This window comes from Cajanus cajan, chromosome 5, assembly GCF_000230855.2.
Source record: "Cajanus cajan strain Asha chromosome 5, NIPB_CcT2T_4, whole genome shotgun sequence".
Lineage (NCBI taxonomy): Eukaryota > Viridiplantae > Streptophyta > Magnoliopsida > Fabales > Fabaceae > Cajanus > Cajanus cajan.
Genome location: NC_138521.1, coordinates 49,714,279 through 49,737,927, shown reverse-complemented (window position 1 = coordinate 49,737,927; position 23,649 = coordinate 49,714,279). Strand labels below are relative to the sequence as shown.

The 23,649-nt window shown below is 33.3% G+C and overlaps 2 protein-coding genes across 2 annotated transcripts; both read left to right on the top strand.

Moving 5' to 3' along the window:
• Positions 1-91: 91 nt before the first annotated feature.
• Positions 92-5,693, top strand: LOC109794813 (MRG family protein; the record flags this gene model as incomplete). The annotated part of the gene is given in 8 exon segments (XM_083075310.1): positions 92-237; positions 1,142-1,177; positions 2,493-2,533; positions 2,918-3,019; positions 4,094-4,173; positions 4,314-4,483; positions 4,690-4,774; positions 5,449-5,693. Coding segments are annotated over 8 exon segments (751 nt in total), but the record flags the coding sequence as incomplete, so codon positions are not given.
• A 1,760-nt stretch (positions 5,694-7,453) lies between these two features.
• Positions 7,454-22,584, top strand: HMA1 (heavy metal atpase 1). The gene is made up of 13 exons (XM_020378109.3): positions 7,454-8,124; positions 8,207-8,357; positions 8,434-8,618; positions 9,416-9,562; positions 11,609-11,804; positions 12,510-12,622; positions 13,926-14,167; positions 17,707-17,812; positions 20,431-20,595; positions 20,823-21,039; positions 21,446-21,633; positions 21,715-21,801; positions 22,210-22,584. Exons 1-13 carry the CDS (start codon positions 7,669-7,671, stop codon positions 22,387-22,389), a joined length of 2,433 nt encoding a protein of 810 aa, XP_020233698.1. The 5' UTR covers positions 7,454-7,668; the 3' UTR covers positions 22,390-22,584.
• The last annotated feature ends 1,065 nt before the right edge of the window (positions 22,585-23,649 follow it).

The following is a 23,649-nucleotide window of genomic DNA, read 5'->3' as shown; positions in this document are numbered from 1 at the left end:
CATAATTTTTGCCATATTTTTGCTATAAATGATTATTATTACATGCAAAAGGTTTACAAAGATTTTCAACGGTTCAACATATTTCCAACAGTTGGGATGAATGGGTAGGTGAGGACCGTTTAATGAAACACACTGAAGAGAATGTCATGAAACAATTGGCCCTAGACAAAAAGCAAAATGTAGACAAGAATGTTAAATCTGGGCGTGGAACTCAAGCAAAGGCCAAGAGTTCTACAGGTAAGCAATGCTTTCTTTCAAATGATGATAATGTATTGTGACAGCTTCTTGAAGCTTTTGCTTATTTAGTTTGTGCATAATAAACCTCTTTTGACAAGGGGGTCTGAAGTCCCCCAGTTCATGATTGAAAATATAAGGTTCTCTTTTTATTACTCTAGAATATTTGGATTATGTATTTGATTGATTGTTCAGCCTTTTTTCCTTGAAGGCTCTTTTGCTTTTAACTGATATATATTATATAAGTTGCAGATGTGGACACATAGGGCTCTCTCTCTCTTTCTTTCTTTCTCTCTCTCTCTCTCTCTCTCTCTCTCTTGCCAAGTTTACTTATTTATTTTATTTATTTTTATTTTAAAATTTTATGTTCTCAATGAGTTATTAGTAATGACTGATGGGGTTCTCAAAGTGCCTTCATCAACTGAGCACTGACACAAATTTTGGTCGATATTTTATTTTGCACATAGTTGATTTTTATTAGTAAATGGACATCTGGACTGATTAAATGAAAAAGTAGTACAAGATAAAAATCTATACTTATCTGGTGCTTGGATGCAAAGTAGACTATTAACAATATAGTATATTTTGATAAATGATATCATTAAAATGGAAGTTTGATTTCTGTTAACACTACTTTTGGGAAAAAACGTGAGTGCTAATTTTGACTAAAATTAACTCTGGACCTTCCATATAAGCACTAATTTTTTTTTTATAACATCCTTTTGAAATTGTTGCAGGATATGCAACCTTATTTTGTAAGTTTTTCTATTGAAAACAGTTTTCCCCTGTTTTAAACACTTGACTATATGTATGCACAGTTGTGCAGGGACCAAATCCTAATAGGAAAGATTATACACTTTGAATACTTCTTTTTGTTAGCTTGATAATGTTACATTGGATTCTGCAGATGCCAAAATGGATAAAGAGGATGTCAAGAGTAATGGTATTTATTATTTTATCTTAAACTTTCCTTTTTGCATATTTATCTATATCTATGTTGATATAGTCATGTAGATACAGATATAAACCTTTTTCTTTATAATCACTAGGTTTGAGTTTGTCTTAAATATTCAGATATCATCATATTCCACATATAAGAATTGTTTAAAGAAGTAAATTTAAAGCATTTTGGGTAATAACAGAGTCTTTAAAGGTTTCTGGTTTTTCTCTTTTGTGGATTTAATATCCTGTTGAAAAGGTATTGCTGCTTAGTATATACTGCTTGATAGTTAAATTAGGATATATCCCTGATAACAGTCAATAATCTGTATTTAATATGAGGGCTATGTCAGTTTGTTAAGTAGATATATTTTTCAGATTAAGAAAACCTTTTATATTGTTTGGAATCATTATTTCTTGCCCAATTCCTTATCTAAAGCATCACTTATCATTAGTTGTTGCTTTTTAACAATTATTGGTAAATTTTTGTTTACAATGTGCTTTGACAAATAACTTAACTTCAATAATTGTGATTGCAACTATACTTGATGCAGTTAGATTGAGGTCAAGACATTAATGAAAGCCAGAGATGTACATCTGAATCTCCTAAAGTTTTTATCTAATCTACTATAATAAACCCCCTTGTTGATTAGATCTTTTTTTATAATATATATATATATATATATATATATATATATATATATATATATATATATATTATATCTCTGATAAATAATATCACCATTCATTAGACAGAATTTTTGGGCTCGAGTCCTGACCAAACCCCAGCCCTGAAAAGATCCCATTTGGGCCTTACTGTTTTAGCAAAAATATAATTTTGGCCAGGTCTGAATGAAAACATCCGATCAAGCAATCATGTATGTATATAATAATTTACATTTTAATTTATTGAATATAATTATACGAATTTTCTTTAAGTCCCTTCTCACATAAATTTAATTCATTGGACTTCCTCAACTCTTTCTCTGTGTATTTCATTTTTATGTAAAAAAATCTTTATTTATTTTTGTTTTTGAAAATTTTCTAATTAGGCCTTCTTCCATCTCATTTTTATTAAGTCCTGGTCCATGCTACCCATATTTTTGTCTTTTTTATAATAAAGCCAAACACAATGAGCCCTTCCATGCCCCTTCATTTTCCTTAATCATTGCATATAAGTTCTGTGATTGACGAGTTGGACCTCTAAAATTCTCATTGGAATGCAATGTTTATTGTTTATTTGTTGAGTTTCAAAAATGTAATATTTGCTTGCCTTATTACAATGTACTAATTTAAGTTTAATACATTAAACTCTGCAGTGTCAAAAGGGAAGAAACGGAAAAATGATGCAGTTGCTGAGGTTTGGTTTATGTTGTAGTTTAATTATATTGCTATTTGCTGGCAAGTTCTTTTATTCTTAAATCCTGAAAGATTTATAATGTGCATTGAAATTTCTTCATATCATGAATTAATTGGTTTGCTTGCTTGTTTTAATTTCATATATTTTCATATGATAAAGTCAATGTCATAATAAATATCATCAGGTGTTTTAAAGGAGCAAGGCTGAAACAGTAATATAATAAGATGTAGATATTCAGATGTTTCAATCTTTCTTCTTTTTCCTTAAAACTGAAATAACTTAGAGTTTGTTTGATATTATTTGATTGGAATTTGTCATTTCTGTCACTAGTCTTTTAATCTAAAATATTCTGCTAAGTGTTGTATTCTAAATTTGAATTGTTAGAAGGGCAGTGGGACTGTGGAAAAGCTTGTCAAGATTCAAATTCCTGCAACATTAAAGAAACAACTTGTTGACGATTGGGACTCTGTTACACAGCAGGATAAGGTACGTGGAAAACTATTAAATTCACTCTCTGTGGTTGTTGTCCACTCATATGCTAAAAAATGCACATTGGTAGAGTTAGATTTTATGCATGTTTTTGGTAAAGGTTACCATAGGCCCCTAAAAGAGATAACCTTGAGTCAAGTCATTCCCTTTCACTTGAAATTAAATATTATTGTGCATTCGTGCTATTGTACAATTTAACATGTCAGTGTCACTAATTTGAAGCTATCTGATTGTGTTGGGAATTACGCAAGGGAAAATTATTTAGAGGGACACTTAGAGTTAGTTGGTTAGTTAGAGGGATCAGCTAGATAAAATAAGGGGAGTTAAGGGGAAAATGATGCATTTTGTCTTTGTATCATTTAAGAGAAAGCAATGGTTCTGTTATTAATGGAGGTCCTTTACCAAGGGGAAACACTTGGAAGAGGAGAGAACATTTTTCTGTTAATCTAATTTTGTAGCAATAAAATCAGTCTGTAATATACCATACCATATTACCATGAGTTCTAAATTTTTTGTCTTAAGAACTTGTTGATAATACACAACATTAGTATAACTGAAGGAGGTTTTGGCTGAACTTTAGAGGATAAAGTGTAGAGTAATAACTATTGATCTGGAAATTAACTATTGAGATTTAACTGAGTTGGGTGACAATGATCTTACAGAAACTAGTTCTAGTGTCTTCTCAACGTGTGGATAACTTGTGAATATCTTCTCAAATTTGCTTGCATTTGTTTAGGCTTTCTTGCCCCACAATGCAATCTGCTTAGTTCTTTAGGCTTGTGCTATGATACCTTATATTAAAATGCAGATATTATACTTTATTAATTTAATGTGCAAATTTAAGAGAATCGTTGCACTCAATTTCTATGGTTGTGTTTTAGTATGAGATTGATGCCCCTCCCATTTCTCCACATTATATATTTGAGTTTATCTTTTTGGCCTACAAAGTTTGTTGATGGTGCGGTTTATTCAGTATCAATGCAATGATTGACTGTTTAACACTCTTAACCTGTTTTAATGCTCGAATCATCATTCCATAATGTTTTGATTTGTTGTTATTGGTACCTGCAGCTTGTAAAACTTCCTCGGTCACCAACTGTTGATGAAATTTTGACAAAGTACCTTGAATTCAAAACAAAGAAGGATGGCATGTAAGAAATGATTGATAGTTAAAAATTCATATCCTTCCATCTTTTTCTACTCTTGTTATTTATTTTTGTGATTTTTTCATCTCGTACATTAGGTTGTATTTAATTAGATGTAAGCTGTGGACAATGTCTCTGTGATACAGGGCTCCTGATTCAATAGGAGAAATTTTGAAAGGAATAAGGTGTTATTTTGATAAAGCACTGCCTATGATGCTCTTGTACAAAAAAGAACGCAAGCAATATAATGATGCAATTGTGGACAATGTATCTCCGTCAACAATATATGGAGCTGAACATTTATTGCGCCTTTTTGGTATAGTCATTACTTATCTTTTAATGTTTTTTCCTGGCCAGTTGCAAGAATATAGTTTTATTTGTATTTCTAGCCATTACGATGATGGGAATATAGTTGCAATGTTAGGACTATAGCATTTTAAAGTTATCCCTGATCAACATACCTTCTTGAATTTTCATGTGTTCAGCAAAACGATGATTTTTTTTTTCTTCTGGTGCTTGCAGTTAAGTTACCTGAGCTTTTGGCATATGTAAATATGGAGGAGGAAACATTGAATCGCTTGCAGCAGAAATTAATTGACTTTCTCAAGTAAAAACCGAAACCCTGCTCATTATATTTAGAAATTTAGATACTATTACTGTTGGAATATTACTGTTCAGTGTATACACTGCACTGTAGCTCTCAGCTGAAATAATGACAAAACTGTCGTGCTCATATATATTAATGTATCTAATGGTTAATATATCTCGTCTTCATAACTCGTTTACTAGCTCATGATTGCACAACCATTTTAAAAGAAATTCAATTTTAATGTCGGTTACGTAGGCCCCTTTGGTGGTTTTTTTTAGGGTTCAACCTAGGCTTTTTTTGCTGCTTTTGTTATCCTGGAAAAGAAAAAATAATGTTGCATACGAATTATTTCATAATGGACTACTATTAAAAACAAGCATGAATGTACCCAAAAGAAAAGAATGTCATCGACTCCAATACAACGAGATACACATCTATGTACAGGATGAATAGGGGTGAGCTTTCCTAGATTGCAGGGATTTGGAACATGTTAGATCAGAGATATTACTTTATCTATATTCGGCTACTGATGTGTAAATAAGTGCTTTCCCCTGTGTAATTCACTTATATTTCTTTCCCTCTTGAGTTGGGGAATGCATTTTTCCTGTCAGGTTAATAGGGAAAAGTTTATTTTTAATTGTTACGAGTATAGGGTTTTGCTGCCGTTGATTTGATAAATAAACTCATTGCAGGTTTTTGCAGAAAAATCAAAGTACCTTCTTTCTTTCAGCATATGATGGCACCAAAGTCTCTGAAGGAAAAGGAAAGGGGAAGGATGAATGAGAAGAAACATTGAATCCCTGGTCTTTATCCTGTTGTATTCTTGGTTGTTGTTATAGACAATATCATCTCTCCCTTGAAAAATTCAGGGCAGAAACTCAATTGTTGTTGTAAGAATGTTGACTAATTCATTCTTTAATTTTTAAAGTTTTTTCAATTGCAAATTGCAAATGCTATACAATGTAAACGTCTGGTGGCTCAGGTACATATATGGCCTCTTCATGGCTGGGATATGCGAAAATAGTGACCCAGTGAAATCTTGTGAGACACTCAGATTTCTGGCCTGGAAGAAAAGTTGGTTGGTCTAGCCTGACCTATTTTTAACCAGGTTGCACATAAACCGAGTCAAACCACGTTTTGAAAAACGCTTTATTCATCTTATAGCGTGTTTGTATACACGTTCCAAACGTGTGTATACAAACACGCTCTTATTGTAATTTCACTGTAATGCATTCTTTCTGGTCAGCTTACGCACGAATTTACGATTTTTTTTTATACATTAAAGGGAGTCTCTCTTTTAATTCTACGAGTATTTTTAAATTGTGTTGTATGTAAATAAAAAGTTGGGAGAAGTGGTTAAATTTCCTAAATTTTATCTCTTTTATAAAATAAATATGTTAAGACTTTATATTCATCTTAATGATCATGAAGTTTATTTTCATTCGCAAAAAAGTACCATAAATTTTGATTGTAGCAATTGATCCTGGAATATCATCTCCTTTTGCATATAAACATTAATTTAAATTTTATCTTAATTAATCTTTAACATTTACTCATTTTTAAAAAATATTTTCTTATTAAAAACAGGGTTAAACTGCTGACAAGGAATGAATTTCAACTATTTATTTATTTTAAATACCAATTATTTATTACTTTTATTTTTATAGAAAACTTTTTGAAACAATATATGTAAAAATAATTAGAAATAAAAAATTAAATGGAATATTTTTAATTGTCTTTTTCTTCTAAATTCATATTTTAGTTACTTGAATATATGAAAAATGAATTGTAGCAAAAGAAGAAAAAAGATAATAAAAGATTGACATATATAGATAAATAATTTAATTCTAATAAGATAAAAATAACTATTTGTAAAAAAAATATAAAGTTTAAGAATTAATTATAATGAACTTGAAATTTAAGGTGTCTTTTTTTTTTCGTCTAGGGCACCTCAAAGGGTGAGATAACTGATCATAGGATTTAACGCGACTGCATACACAAGACAGGATTCAAACCCCTGACCTTGCTTAAGGGTTGATCAACTCTTATTACTGAACCACTTGGAGTTACAATTTAAGGTGTCTATTAACAAAAATATGTGAAGTTTAATAATCAATTAAAAGAAATTAAACTTTATTGTAATTGTTTGTATTCTTTAATGAGATTTTATTTGATCTAGTAGTTATATGTGTTGAGTGAGAATAAAAAGGATAGAGAATAAAGAATAAACTTGAAATGGAGGGATAAATTTAAATATTCTAATTATTACTAGTAATGGATTTAAAAATTTTAAATAATGAGAATAATATTTATATACAAAATTGTATTAATTAATAAAAATATAATTTTACATTTTTTAAATAAAAATATATATTTTAATTAGTTTATATGAGATTTCATATTCTAAAAATATCAAATAATTTTCTTATTTTCAAAATTTTTAAAATTATTATTTTTTATACAAATAAAAAAATAATTATTTAACTATTCATTTCTCACAATTAAAACTTTACTTTTTAAAAAATAATATAATATAAATTAGAATAAATTATCATATTTTAACTAAATTTACTTAACAATAATTAACCTAAAATATCGGACACCGAGATACAAAGTTGAATGTAAAAATTTACGGAATCAATCAATTGTTTGGTGCCGAGAATCCCCGGCTTAATAGAAAGCATGACAGGGCATGAATTAATTGATTGATGTTTAAAGTGGTGGATCTACTTAGCTCCTACCAAACTATTGGAGGCAATGAGCACATTATGTGGTGGGGATGGCGTAAACTGAATGCCAATGGTTCATTTTCAATTTCACTCAGTCAAGCTCCCAAACAATTGTTAACTGACTAACCACTGCGTCAGAGCAGACTCCGATGATGACCAAGTCCTGAAGCTCCTCATCTCAAGATGGAAGCTCTTCCTTACACCAATTTGCACTCACTCGCTCCTACACCCATTCGATCCTCCAAGCTCCCCCTTCGCCCGCTCCAATTTTCTATCAAACCTATTTATTCCTCCAAATTCCTCATTCTCCACCACCACAGGCTCCGTTGCCTAGCTGAATCCACCACCAACCATGGCCACCACGACGACCATCACGGTCACCACCACCACTGTCACCACCACCACCACTCTCACGGCGTCGATGGCGCTAATCTCACCGCGCCTCAGAAGGCGATTATCACGTTCGCCAAGGCCACGCGATGGATGGAGCTGGCCGATATCCTGAGGGAGCACTTGCATCTGTGCTGCTTCTCCACCGCCTTGTTTGTTGCCGCCGCAATTTGCCCTCACGCCTTGCCTAAGCCCCTCGTCAAGCCTCTCCAAAACGCTCTCATTTTCGTCGCTTTTCCTTTGGTTGGGGTACCGTTACGAATCTCTCTCTCCCTCCTTTCTCTTCTTCGCTACACTGTTATTTCACACTCTGCCTCTGTGTTCCTCCCAGGTTTCTGCATCGCTTGACGCTCTTATTGAGGTCAGTAGCGGAAAGGTGAACATCCATGTGTTGATGGCAATGGCAGCCTTTGCGTCAATGTTCATGGGAAACTCTTTGGAAGGAGGCTTGCTTCTTGCCATGTTTAATCTGGCGCATATAGGTAAGCGAGAGCTGCTAATTCAATTCTTTCACAACTAGTAAGTTTCATATGCTTATTGAGTGAATGGTTTATGTAGCCGAAGAGTATTTCACCAGCCGATCAGTGGTGGATGTTAGGGAATTGAAAGAAAATAATCCTGATTTCGCCCTTGTTCTGGATACCAATGATGATAAACTTCCCAATACATTTGACTTGGCATACAAGAGGGTTCCCGTGCATGATGTTACTGTGGGATCATATATCCTGGTTGGTGCCGGCGAGGTAGGTTTTTGTAAATTTGTTGTCTTGCCATAATTTTGAAATTTGAATTGATTCAATGTAATTATAGTTATCTTCGAAGTTACTTCATAATTTGAATTGGTTGGCACCGGTGTGGATATGAAGTGGGTGCGATTTGAATTGCCTCACCATACAAGATGGGTAAACCATGACTGTTGTCTTCTGATGGTTTTTGAGGTTTTCAATTGGATAAGCATTTTTTTAATACAATCATTAACTGGCATTCATTACAATTTTTGGTGGCTTGGACACAGTTAACCTTTGCGTATATGGTTTGTAACTTTGCTGCAGTATAAATCAATAGTTACAATAAATAAGTTATGATTCCATTTCTTTTCATAATATCCTTAGAATAATTATTAATGCCTTTAAAATATTTATGCTACTAAACTGATTTTGCAGTGAAGTTTTTGTGCAGAGTACACACCACTTGATTTACTTGTCTGTACAAAGTATGTCACTGTGTCTGAAAACATTACGGACCAAATAATATTATTTTTATTAAAAAATTCAAATGCCACTTTTTTTTAAAAATCATTTTAAGTGTGTTCCTGCTCTTCATGTTCCATTTCCTTTCTGTTTTGATAAAGGATTCCTTCACATTGCCCCACCCATCCCCCTAAAAGAGCAAAATAAAAAAAAAATATTAATTTCATTTAAACCTTAAGTACATTCTAATATACAGCATAGACTCGTACAAACTCATACATGCACAATTTGGAATTTCAAGTTTCATACAGCAGATTATTGAAGTATAATGGGGATGGTGTTGTGATTAGTCTGTGCCAGTAGATTGTGATGTATACCAAGGCAGTGCGACAATTACCATCGAGCACTTGACAGGGGAAGTCAAACCTTTGGAGGCCAAAGTTGGAGATAGAATTCCTGGTGGTGCAAGGAACTTGGATGGGAGGATAATTCTGAAGGTATGTTGAACTGTACATCAATGTTTGGAAATTGCAGCAAATTTTTGTATATTCTACTAAATTTCAAAGTTTTGCATTTATATTTACATTGGAAAAAGTGGTAATAATGTTGGTAGTATGAGACTAGGGCTGGGTGGTGATGTATATAGTATGGTAAGTTGGTGACCGGTCATGATGGTGATGGATAAGGTCAGATGGTGGTGTTATTGGGTGGGAAGCAATAGTAGTAATGTGGTGGCAGTGGCTGCAATTGTATAATTAATCTTATTACACTTTTGGTTATTAATGTTTTTACTTTTTAGTATATTTTATTTTATGAGTATGACTCTAAGGGGGTGTTTGACAAGGGAGAAATTTTTTCATACCTAGGAATTATGATTTCCGGGAATTACAAATCCTGGGAATCATGATTCCTGGGAATCATGATTCCTAGAAATAGCTAAAATATGTTTGGTTGAATCATGATTCTTGGGAATAACTAAAATATGTTTGGTTACTCATAAAGGTTTCTAGGAGTATTCATATAAGATTCTTAGAAATTAAAGATTTTCATGTTTGGTTATACTACTATATTTTTGGATATATAAATATTTTTTATAAAATATCCTTTATTAAAATAAACTAATTAGATATATTTATTTATTCAAATCTTATTACAAATATGACATTAAACTATTTTTAAAAAGTTAAAAACTTATAGTTAAAATTATTTAAATATAGAATTTAACAGAAAAATAAACAAAGAAAAATGCTACATAATAATTAAGAAGGATAAAAATATATATTTCATTTCATTCAAATTAGTTAATTAATTAATTAAAAAATTTAACAAATACCATTAAACATAGAAATAAAACAGACTATAATATTATTGAAATTAACGAGGTCAAGAAATAATGAAATACAAGAAAGAGAGAGATAAATAAAGATATGAGAGAGGGAGAGGGAGAGGGAGAGAGGGGGAGTGAGAGTGAGAGAGAGAGAGGGAGAAAGAAAGAGAGAGAGAGAGATGGAGAGGCAGAGATGAAGAGAGGGGGAGTGAGAGTGAGAGTGAGAGAGAGGGAGAAAGACAAATAGAAGGAGAGGGAGAAAGAAAGAGAGAGAGAGATGGAGAGGTAGAAACGAAGAGAGGGGGAGTGAGGGTGAGAGCGAGGGAGAAAGAAAAATAGAAGGCGAGGGGGAGAGAGAGAGAGAGAGAGAGGAAGAGGGAGAGGGAGAAAGAGAGAGAGAGAGAGGAAGCGGGAGAAAGAGAGAGAGAGAGAGAGGAAGAGGGAGAAAGAGAGAGAGAGAGAGGAAGAGGGAGAAAGAGAGAGAGAGGGAGAGGGAGAGAGGAAGAGAGGGGGAGTGAGAGAGATAGAGAGAGAAAGAGAAATTGAAGGAGAGAGAAAGAGAGAGATTTTCTGTTTTAAAATAGGATACTGTGATATTTTTATATGCATTAAACTTTCCCTCTAACTTGAGAAAGTTGGATTCCCACCTCCTTCATAGGAATGTTTTTGTGAGAGAGTGAGATAAAAATAGTTCTTGCGAAACTACATTTCTGGGAATCTCTTTTTTTATTTTATTTTAAATAACTATCAAACATAAAAAACTAAGATTTTCACTTTAATATTCCCAGGAATATAAAAACATTCCACGTACTGAACGCCTCCTAAACTACTAGTTTTTGAGGTTGTTAGACAGTGTTTGTGATGGTGCTCAAATTGTTGGAGTTATTAATAGGTAGTTAGTGGTTGCTGTATGTTTCAGCTGGAAATAAATATTTTGGTGATTAATTGCAAGTTTCACCAGACAGGAACGATACCTAGATATCAAAATTTCATTTTCATCAATGAAGATTGAAAATTAGGCGATGAGCAGATGAGTTAAATTCATAGATATATATGGATAAGTTACTAGAGATTGGGATGCTAGGTTGCTAGTTCTGGTTTGTCAGTAATAGTTTGTCTTGTTCAACACTTAAAAATGTTTCTCGGTACGTGCCGTCTTGTTTGAAGTGTGATTTTGTTGGAAACATACCATATAATACAAAAAAATTGATTTCAGGTAAAGAAAACTTGGAAGGAATCAACTCTCAGCAGAATTGTTCAATTGACCGAAGAAGCACAGTCAAATAAACCTAAACTTCAAAGGTGGCTGGATGAATTTGGTGAACGTTACAGCAAAGTTGTTGTGGTGTTATCAATTGCTATTGCTGTTATTGGGCCACTTGTATTTAAGTGGCCATTCATTAGTACATCTGGTAATTTTTTAATTCCTTTTCTCTAGTAGTAGTGCTGTATAATATACATAAATTTTAAAATTTAATCACTAATTATTTTTTATTCTGTTGTCATTTTGTTTTTCTTTGTGGGATCAGATATGCCATTTACTCCTTTCCTTTGATAATAATTTAGTAAAAACTTGGAATTAAAGTAGAAAGAACATAGATCAAGCTGCCTACATGTTACAAGCAGAGGTAGCTTCTGCTAACTGAAATCACAGAGGAAGGGCTGGATAAAATACAAAAATTACAAGGGAGATGCATAGAATACCTCATTGCTTCCCCAAACTTCATTTCTCATTTCTTTTTGTCACGTTTCTCACTTCTTGTCTTTTCTCTGCTGGGTGGATAGACCCTCCTATTCTCTCCCCATCTTTATTCCTCCTTTCATATGCATGCAGCCCTCCCCACACCTTTAGAACCAGCCCTATTATGGCAATAGCCCTTGTTTCCTTGTTTTTGATGGGCTTGGGAAAGTGGTGTATCGTGGTTTAACAAATGGTACCAAAGTCTCCTATTTGTAAATGTTATTCTGCAGTCATTATCACCAATTTATAGTGCTCAATGCCCATGTTTCTCCAATACTTTTGTTAAAAGGATATATTATCCTAAAAATATGTTGTTGCATGTCTATATATGAAGTAACTTTCATATTTTAGCTCATTTAGTGTCTGATTGATGTAGCTTGCAGAGGTTCAATTTACAGAGCCTTAGGGCTTATGGTGGCAGCATCACCTTGTGCCTTGGCTGTGGCCCCATTGGCATACGCTATAGCAATCAGCTCCTGTGCCAGAAAGGTATCTAAATACATGTCACAGTAGATTTCAAATTTTAATATCATATATGAAATTGCTCTCCGAATCTTAGTTTTTCCTTTTGCTAGAATAAAGTGTTATCCTAGTTTTTCATTAATCAGTTATGAAGTATTTTGCACACTTCTTTGTATTCAGCATTATATTTTCAAGAATTATAATCCTGCACCTTTTGAAAATCTTGCTGGTGTTTACTCATTATACTCATATCTGCTGGTATTTCTTAGATTTAATGGTAAGTAGTGATATTCTTGAGTTATGCCCTAAGACAAAAATCTCAGATGGTATTGGAGTATATAGTAGATCTATTGTTGGGTTACCTTTTTGACCACTCTCCAGCTCCGTAGCCTTGGGCATGACAGAATGTGTTGGAAAGCCGCCTTAATTGTGGTCACTCTTCGCCTGCCTTAATTGCAGCCTTAATGGAGTGTGTTCTGTTCCACGCTGCTTAGAGATATGACTTTAATAAAGCTTATAGAGTCTGGACAGTGTTCACCTTACTAGGTTCATTGTTGGGTCACTTGCATTGCCATGATCCAGGTCCTTAGCCTTAAGCATGACAGGGTGAGTTGGAAACTCACCATAATTGTGTTTACCCATTACCTGCCTTAATTGTGGCCTCTTTGGAGCACTTTCATTTTGCTGACTGCTGAGTTTGAAGGAGTGTGTATAGTTTCACACTGACTAAAGATATGACCAATGTAATCCTTATAAAACTTGGACAATCCTAATTTTAAAAGGCAACCGACTTTATGGGGTTAAGTTACATCATACGCCAAAGTTTATGACATTTTAAATAATGTTATGAAATCTTAATCATTTAGGCGATGCTGATATTAGCATCTAAATTTCTATTTAATATTCATTATCCATCGAGAGAAAGGAAATAGCTTTCATTAACTGTCAAGCAAAGAACAAACTTATAAAGCTATCGATTATTGTACATGGAGTAGGCTTTTTTTCCTAATGTCAATCTTCCCATCCACATTAAAACTACTTGATCAGACTTGTTATTGAAGAAAAACTAAGCCATTGACATGATTAATATATTCTATAACAAGGGAAATAAGTATTGTCTTCAAGACCATGAAACTAATTGTTAGTGCTTGAGTAAAGATTCTTGATGAGGTCTGTCAATAATAAGGTGAACAGAATGAAGAGTTTGATTATACCATTTAAGTCCTTTAGATGGTTTCTTTGTTGGTTTGAGTGAAGTAGAAAGTTATTCCAATTTTTCCAAAATGGTTCTTTCTTTTATTGTGGGTGTGACAGTTACCTCAATTTGCAGGGGATATTGCTCAAAGGTGGGCATGTTCTGGATGCTCTAGCTTCTTGTCGTACTATTGCATTCGACAAAACAGGGACATTGACAACTGGTGGACTTGTATTCAAAGCAATTGAACCCATTTATGGTCATCGTGTTAGAAACAATGAATCAAATGTTTCTTCCTGTTGCATTCCCACCTGTGAAAAAGAAGCTCTTGCTGTTGCTGCAGCTATGGAAAAGGGTACTACTCACCCCATTGGAAGGTATCATTTTGAATACTGTATTTTTGTTACTTTTGAATTCCTTTTACTAGTTACAATTGTGGCTGTTGTTGGTTCTGTGGAAACTGAATTGTATTCATCTAATGAAAGTAGGAGTAAGAGAATAATTTTATATACAACATATTCTAATTAACTTATGGGTCCAATACCACTATGGTACACTATCACTCTTGCTCAAGTTGGAGCATATAGATTATATGCACCAAGCATGTTACAAATAAGCCCAATTTGGGATCCCTAATAAACTTGGTGAAAATATTAGCTAGTTCATTAGAACTAGTCTATGTGTAACTAGTAAACAATACAACCAGAGAAAACTTTTTCTCTAATGAAATGACAATATAATTCAATATTTTTGGTCCTCTCATGAAAAACTAGATTTGAAGTAATTTGAAGAGCAACATGATTATCACAAAACAACTTCATTTGAGATACCTCTACAATTTTAATTCACATATAAGTTGCTTGATCCAAATAAGCTCACATGTGACCAAGGCCATAACCTGATGCTCAGCTTCAACAGTAGATCTAGCTACAACCTATTTCTTACTTTTCCAAGAGACAAAATCACCTCCAACAAGAATCCAAAATCTAGAGGTAGAGTGTCATTTAGAAGGAGATCCAGCCCGTCAACATGCGTAACCAACCAGCCACGTTAGAGTAGTGACCTTCATTTTCAAACAATAAATCTCGACTAGGATATTGTTAGGATCCTCTTTTTAGAGCAAGAAACAATAAAGCCTAACAAAGAACAATTGCACACACACAGAAAAAGATTCTGAATTTTCTCTCTTTATTACAGAAAACTGATTACAAATCAAGAACCAAGGTATACAAGTATACCCCCAAAAGGGGCACTCTCATTTTCACATTGGAAACGTCCAGTTAGAAAGATTATACAAAAAACTGCCTCCTCAAAACAATAGAGGGATTATTTATTAGGATCTACATCATAGTGATTTAACTAACTCAGCTTCCCAAGCCACAGTTACAAATTGACCAAGTCAACTGTCATTTGACCCTTTCCTCTTTCTTTAACATTTTCCCTTAAAGTTTGTTGCTCTGAGTCGGTCCTAACAGAGATCCTTTGACATGCCTCAAAATATGAATAGTTTCATCCTAATGACTATATCAGAGGGAGTAGAGGAATTGACTCACCATTGAAACAACAAAAGAAATATTGTGACAAGTTATAGAAAAATAATTTAGCTTACCAACTAGTCTCTGAAACCTTCCAAGATTAGTCAATGGCTTTCCCTAACCAAGAAAAGCTTAACATTAAGATCCATAGGAGAGTCAATGGTTTTGCAGACATGCCAGTTTCCTCAAGAATGTTCAATACGCACTTCCTATGAGAGACAACAACACTGTAATTAGATTGAGCTACATTAATACCCAAAAAAATATTTCATTGAGCCCAAGTCCTTGGTTTGAAAGTAATGGAACAAATGTTTCTTCAACTTTTCAAGGACATCTTGATCATCTCCCGTTATGACTATCATAAACATAAATTACTGGATAGATACATCTTCCTTGAGAGTTATATCTATAAAAGATGAAAGTGCTAACGACACACATTTTTATTGGTTAGAATTTATTGAATATCACTAAATCAGGAGAGAGTCATTAAATAGGCTGTGAGACCAACCAACTTATGTGTTTTTCATTAAATTTCAATCATTAGAGAAAATGTGTTCAAAAGAGTGTATCAGAGAGTATGTTCCTAGCATTTTTCATAAAAGATTGTATGATCAAAATTGTAATGAGATGTGCCAAATTTTTAAACAACAATGCTAAACCTTCCAAACCAAGCATGAGGAGATTGCTCCAGAATAAAGATAGGGTTGAAGTTTACAAACCAGAGTAAATTCTCCCTAAGCAACAAAGCTAGGTGGTTGCTCCATATAAATCTCTTCATGAAGTTCAGTTTGAAGAAATGCATTCCTAATATCAAACTAAAACATGGGCTAAGAACAAATTATAGCCATGGCCAAGATGAGACAACTAAAGGACATCTTGGCAATAGGAGAGAAAGTATGTGTGTAATCTTATTCTTGGTCATAAACTTAAGTGTATCCTTTAGCAACAAGGCCTGCCTTAAGCCTATCAATCTGACCAACTGGACCAACTTTAAAGCAATAGGAGTTTTACTTGAAGGGAGAGGGACCATATGGCATTAGCATGAAGAGCAGTAATCTCATTCACCACGGCCTAACACCATATGGGTTGTTAAAGAGACTTTCTAGTACTATTAGGTGTAGATGGAGTAGACAAGGAGGAGATAAAAGCTCAATGTGAAGTAGACAAGCGGATAGCAACCATGAAAATTATAAATTGCATGAGGATTACAGTTGGAACAAGTGCCTTTCCTATTGACAATGGGAAGATCATGACTTGGAGTTGGGTCTGCAGGAAGTGAGTCAGTGGGAATTGCTTGGGAACTATGTAGGCTCTGCAATGATAAACTTGAAAGGGTCTAGAGACTATAAGTTTTGTGTAATTAGATTCTCTAGGTTGAAATTGAGATAGTAGCAAAACTTTGACGATTGAGATGGAGTAGAGAAAGATGAAGGATAAAAGGGAAGGACTCAAAGTAAGTAACCTCAGCCAACCTCAGCCAAAATGTAATACTTGTTTGTTTATGGAGAGTGGCATTTGTGCCCTGAGTGCAATAGTATGCAAGAAACTGTAAGAAATGGAATCAATTGAAAATTTCTTAGAAACAAGATGAATGTTTTACACTAAAAAGCCTCAGGAATCCGAGAGCCTAAATCTCTCCCACCAAGTTCTTAACTGTTTTCCTAACTCCCATTTTCCCTCCTTTTCCTATTTATTAGCCTCCTATTATTACATGTAACAAATTAAGTTATTGATAGCTGTCACAACTACTAACTGGCTATTCTAATCCTTTGGGTCGTAGCCCACTTCCTCCTCTTTGCCCTTTTCTAACATAAACATTCCTAATTGGGGGCCTGTTACTAACAGAAATATACATTTTGATTGACTTTGCTGGCAACTTATCCTGTTTAGGTGCTACGTTATGAACAAAACAGATAGAACTGAAAGTGCAAGGAGGAACAAGATATAAAGTCTGGCCAGGAACCATTCTTTGAAGCTTGTTTCAATGGAGTGGAATCATTAGCTTTGGCTCTTGTTGACTCTAATACCTTGAGCAAAGAGGCTTTAGAAAGAAACTGCCCTTGCTACTTTTCTAAGAATACATAATTTACATAATATAGGTTACAGTTACCTTAATCATAGGAAGTAAAAAAGGATAGAATAGGGAAATAACTTCTAACTTACAATAGTTAGTAATCATGATGCAATTAGGAAATCACAATCAATTTGCAATATCTATAACTTGTCTTGTTAAATGCTAATTCCTATCAATGAGATTTCCCACATATTTCACTTTTTAAACGTTCACTTATGCCATCTCAATTGTATAAATAAAGTGCAATATTAAACATGATTAACTCTTAGTCCTTATGCATTTTTCTTTTCGGTTAAATGAATTTCAGGGCTGTGGTTGACCATAGTGAAGGCAAAGACCTCCCATCTGTTTCTGTTGAAAGTTTTGAATACTTTCCTGGTAGAGGCCTTACTGCTACTGTTAATAGCGTTGAGGTACATTGTTATTATGTGTGTTGCTCAACCCATTACTTAAATATTCATTTTGCTTGACAAAGTCAAGTATTGCAGTATACATGACCATGTATTTTCAGTATCTCAAGCTCATTGTGCATGCATTTACGAGACCTCTAATTGTTTCCTTGTGCACTTCTTCAAAGATTTGTTTCATTATTTTCCATTTGTTTTCTTTATATATTGATGCTAATGCAAGAGCTGACTATATATTATAATGGGACCCATGTTAGAGATTCCCAAATATCAACAGTTAGTTATAATAAAAACAGTTTTAGGATGCATGACTTTAATTTTGGGTGCTTGACATTGTCCTATAAGTGAAAAAGAATTGGGAACAACATTTATAGGTTTAATAAAGAAAGCATTGAACAACATAACAGAGAAAACATGGTTCTAAAATTCTAAAAAACAGAACTAAATTCCAAAATTTTGAAAAAAAATAGAGCACAAAAATAGTCACAGAAGAAGAGATGAGGAACATTTGAAGAAATGAATAACAAACAGATAAAAAAGAAAGAAATGGAAGGGAAAAAAAACTGTTATGGGTTGCCAGAGTTGTTTGCCAGAAAAGCCCAGAGCTCAGGTCACTCGCGAGGGTGGTGGCCTGAGAAAGTTTTCTGGAGTTGTTTGGCCAGAACTTGGGAACTTCACAAGAGAGAAGATGAGAAGAAAAAAGGGTAAAGGGAAGCTCTGTTATGGGCATTGCAAACCACCACAAAGCCATGGCCATGGTGGGTGCCGTGGCAGATATGGCAGACAGTGTACAATGATACAATGGGGAACAACGAATGGAAAATGGCAGAGGGGTCCAAAAACGCTGCTTTATACCTTTATGTCAGTGCCATAATGGTTATTTGATAACATTGGTTACAGCAGAGTATCAATAGTTGTAGTTAGAACAATTAGTTAGTTAGCTAGTTAGAGAGGGTAAGGGCATAGGGATTACAATTGGATTCAAACTTGATTGGCACTTGCAAAAATACCCATAACGGAGAGGAATTAGTCACTAAAATCAGTGCAGGTTTGGGTATTTTAGTATCCGCCTTGCAACATTACCACACATTAAATAATTATATCTAATATAATAAATTTAAGTGAAAAAATATTTTGCTTATAAATTAATACTGTTGGAATTATGGTCTCAACTCAAACAATCTGTAGGGCATGTTTTTACTATTCTTCATTGTTCAAGAGTATATGAAGTGAGGCTAACCACCTAATTTTAAATTGCCACCTAGCTATAGGGTGCATTTACTTCATTATGTACATCAACAACATTGTCATTACAAGTTGTGATTAAGGTTGTCAAACTCGAGAGTTTTATTTAGAAGACCTCTAAAAGAATAGATGCATTTTTTTATTAGGGATATTCGTTGTATATATAAAATAAATTATTTTATTGTGTTTCCCTTTTTGTGCACTCTAAAAGTTAATATTTCCATATTATTCTAATGATGTAATTAGTTGGTTGAAAGACCTCTAAAAGTCTAGTCTAAGAGAGTTAAGGGAAATTGAAATAGTCAAAATTAATCTTATAGATGGATTACACAAATAGAATCAAGCCATTTCTTTATTTTTTTATATTTCCATTTTCTTCATTGACTCGTAATCTCCCATCTTAAACCTGGTAGAGTTTACTTAATATAAAATAAATATTAAAAACTTATGAGTAACATATATCTATGAAACGTAATACTTCTAATATAATAATAATTCAACATCAACTTTATAATAAAGCACAATAATAAAATAATAAAGTTTGACAATACTCATAAATTTTATAAAAAAAATCTTCTTAAAATAAAAACATTTTAAAACACTAATATATTAATATTATACAACTATACATAAATAAACTTGCAATTCATAAAAATATTATAACTTTTATCCGTGAATAGTTAGAAGACAAAAGTAGAAAGTCACGAACTTGAATGACTTCAACAGAGTGAATGGGTCTTCAGCTAGAGACCACTACCTTCCAAGTGAATGACTTCAACAAAGTGAATGACAGAGTTCGAAGTGCACAACTACTACCTTAGTTAATATTATTCAATAAAATGAATTCATAATAAATTCTAAGAAAATAAAAAGGAATAAATTAAATTTTTTTTTTCATAAGCTAATTTATAGAATTTTTTCATCTTATTTTATGCATAAGCTAATTTTAATGTATGGGAGAACCTTATTTCAATTATTTTATTTTCCTATATGTGCTTATGAATAAGTTGATCCAAACAAGATCTTGATGTGATTTATTAGAACTATTATAAAATTCATACCCAAAATTCCCATTAACAAAACAGAACTTCCTGCTGTGTAGAAATTAAACTTCATAGTTGAATACAAACATGTCTTTCCACCCCACATTGGATCATAAAAGTGGAAAAGGGAGAATTAATTCTAATTCCCTCATGATGAAAAAAAGTAAAATGTGTTGAGAAGAAATTGGTCCTATTTGACCACTATACATTGCTGACATCAGGAAATAGAATAATTGGGGTGCTTGAGTAACTGGCTGAACCATATAATTTCTTCTCATATAGTTTAATTGTGAAATGACAAGAAAATGACTCTAATTTATTTTTGTTTAATTATAGTCAGGAGTTGGAGGTGCTAAACTATTGAAAGCATCACTTGGATCTATAGATTTCATCACTTCCTTTTGTCAATCTGAAGACGAGTCAGAAAAGATCAAGGAAGCTGTTAATACATCTTCTTATGGAAGTGAATATGTTCATGCTGCCCTTTCAGTTAATAAGAAGGTGGTATACTGTCATCAACACATTTTTTTTTCTGGGAAGGGGTAATGCTTTAAGCATTTTCATAGACCTGTCCAGCTGGTGGAGCTGACTGCATACCCTAATCTCTTAACTTCTCCGGCCTGTTTACTCCCCCCACCCCAAAATAATTTTGCCTTCCACATAAGATATGCTACCCCTCACTCTCAACAGTCTCCACCTGAACCTAACATGCTGATCACTTTCTGCAGGTAACATTGATTCACCTAGAGGATAGGCCTCGTCCTGGCGTTTTTAATGTTATTCAAGAATTGCAAGATGAAGCAAAGTTTCGTGTGATGATGTTAACTGGTGATCACGAGTATAGTGCAAGGAGAGTTGCAAGTGCTGCGGGCATCAATGAGTATTATTGCAACCTGAAGCCTGAAGATAAGCTGAGTCATGTAAAGGATATCTCAAGAGATATGGGTAAGTTCCTTGATTAGCATTTCTTTTTTATCTTTGTATCTCTGATATCTGATAACATGGTATTACATTTGGATACTATTATCAATTTTATTTTTTTAGTTGCATACTAATAGTTCCTTTTCCAATATAAGTTCTGTGCCCCCTCTTGATGCTTCCAGCTTCAACTGTACAAGTAAATTGTGCAGAACTGAAGCCTGAAAAACAACCTTTACAGGCTTGATGCTTCACTTTCAAATTTTGTTTTATTGTACCTTTGTTAACCAGTGATCCAACTCATCTTTTTTTTTTTTTATGACGATATTATTTTCTTAACGAGGTTCCTACATAATATTTGATTAAATTGCTTGATGTCTTTTTCACATACGTTCTGTGCTCTTAAGCCATTTTGTCTATACTAATGTAACAGGGGGAGGCTTAATTATGGTTGGTGAAGGCATCAATGATGCCCCAGCACTTGCTGCTGCAACTGTCGGCATAGTTCTTGCTCACCGTGCTAGTGCAACTGCCATAGCTGTTGCAGATGTTTTGTTGCTTAGAGAGAACATTTCTGCAGTGCCATTTTGTATAGCCAAGTCTCGCCAAACAACTTCACTGGTATTTTTATTAGCAACAGATACAATACATAATTTCGCCAGCTCTTGGATGTTGTTGCCTTACATGTGAATGCACATGCAGATTAAACAAAATGTGGCTTTAGCATTGACATCCATCGTCTTAGCTTCCCTTCCATCAGTTTTGGGATTTCTGCCATTGTGGTTAACGGTATGAAAATTCAATTTAAATTTCATGCTGAATTATTCTACCATTCTGCTGCACAACATTCGTTTTCTTTTGACAATCATGTAGTGAATGACTTGAGCTAGCATCTTTGACTGGTTATGATTAGAAATCTCACGAATCACGATCACTTTGGTAAAGATTGCCACTGGCTGTGGCCAATCAAATTTGATAAGTGCCACCTCTATCATTAAAATAAAACTCAGTTTAACTTGTTTACTTGAATTTCTGTGAATTATTACATCCCTAAGAATAGGTCCTTTTGCTTAATTGCCTTTTCCGGTTAATTAAAGGTGATACCACAACCTTAATTGCTAGATTTGCTTTTAACTTGTTTTTGTTTTTTCGTGGTTGCTCCTTAATCTACCTCTTATATCCTTTGTATGCATGCAGGTTCTTTTACACGAAGGTGGAACCCTGCTTGTATGTCTCAATTCGGTACGTGCCCTGAATGAACCATCTTGGTCCTGGAAGCATGATATATCACATTTGATTAGCCAAGTTAAATCTAGACTCGTATCTCTCAATACAAATATCACGGCCTCAAGAAGTAATATAACAACGAATTTGTAACGTAGTGTTGTAGGGTACAGCATATTTATAGTGTATTGAGAAAAATGTCAATATCTCTTTCCTTGTATATCTGTAGGCATTTTTTCTTCATCCCATAGAATTAAACATTCCCTTTTGTTTGTGGGTAGTTTCCCTTCTTTAATACTCGTTTTAGCATTCAAATGGAATAAGAAAAATGGCATATTAAGGGACGAATATGCTTATACATTTCGCAGTCATAAGACAATATTCATATGAAGAAATATCGGCGCAAAAAACAGCTGACTGACATTGACCTTGCGATGTCCAAGGCTTTTCTTCGTGGTGTAAATAATCCCATAAATTTCGAATCCTACGCATTTTTTAATTGACGTCGCAGCTTTTTATTATAGATAGGAAGTGAGACACAATTTGAGACGTGACTGATTTCACTCCTAATTAAAAATAAAACCAGTGGTTTTTCTAACGTCTTCCATTAGGTAAAAAACATTTGCTTATTAAAAACGGTATTTATCATGCTAAAATTACATTTTACTGCATGTTTTAAGTGTTTTAAAATATTAAATGATGTGCAATACTTTAATATTCCGTTTTTTAAGTGTTCACGTAAGTTTTGACATAAGTTATGAAATATAATTAAATTGCTTTTATTAAAGTTGTTATTTAATTTCTTATCATACTTTATTGATTAATTTTTTCACAAGATTTATTAGTTATAGCAACAAGGTCTAGTATAATTGGTAGATAATTGAGTTTTTTTTTTAAGGATATTGATAGATGTTTAATTAACCAACCGTGCATATGGATAAAATTGTTTTGCGAGACAACTTTGGTAATTTTTGTTTTGAAAGGAATTAATTTTTAACTATTTTTTGAGATATTTTTTTTATTAAAACAAAATAAAATATTTATTATTTATCTTTTTAATTTTATGAAATGTGCGTTAAATAGCTTTTAATTTAACTTGATGTAAGGATTGAATTGGAAAAAAATTTAATATTATTTTGAACTTTTAAAATGATAATAAAATGGAACAAATTTTCTTTGGAGTAATTGACAGTTAAAATGTAACTGGAGTAACAGTATCATGTATTCATAAGTGTAACAGAAAAAGAAAGAAAAGAAACTCGGGAAAATAGTAGTTAATAGTGGCTTGAATAATAATGGAATTTTCCATCTTATTTGAGCTGGTGGTTTTATTCCAGGTCTAATCATATGTATTATTTTCAGACAAAAATAGAATTACGTTTTTGTCTCTAACTTTATAAATATATACTTTTT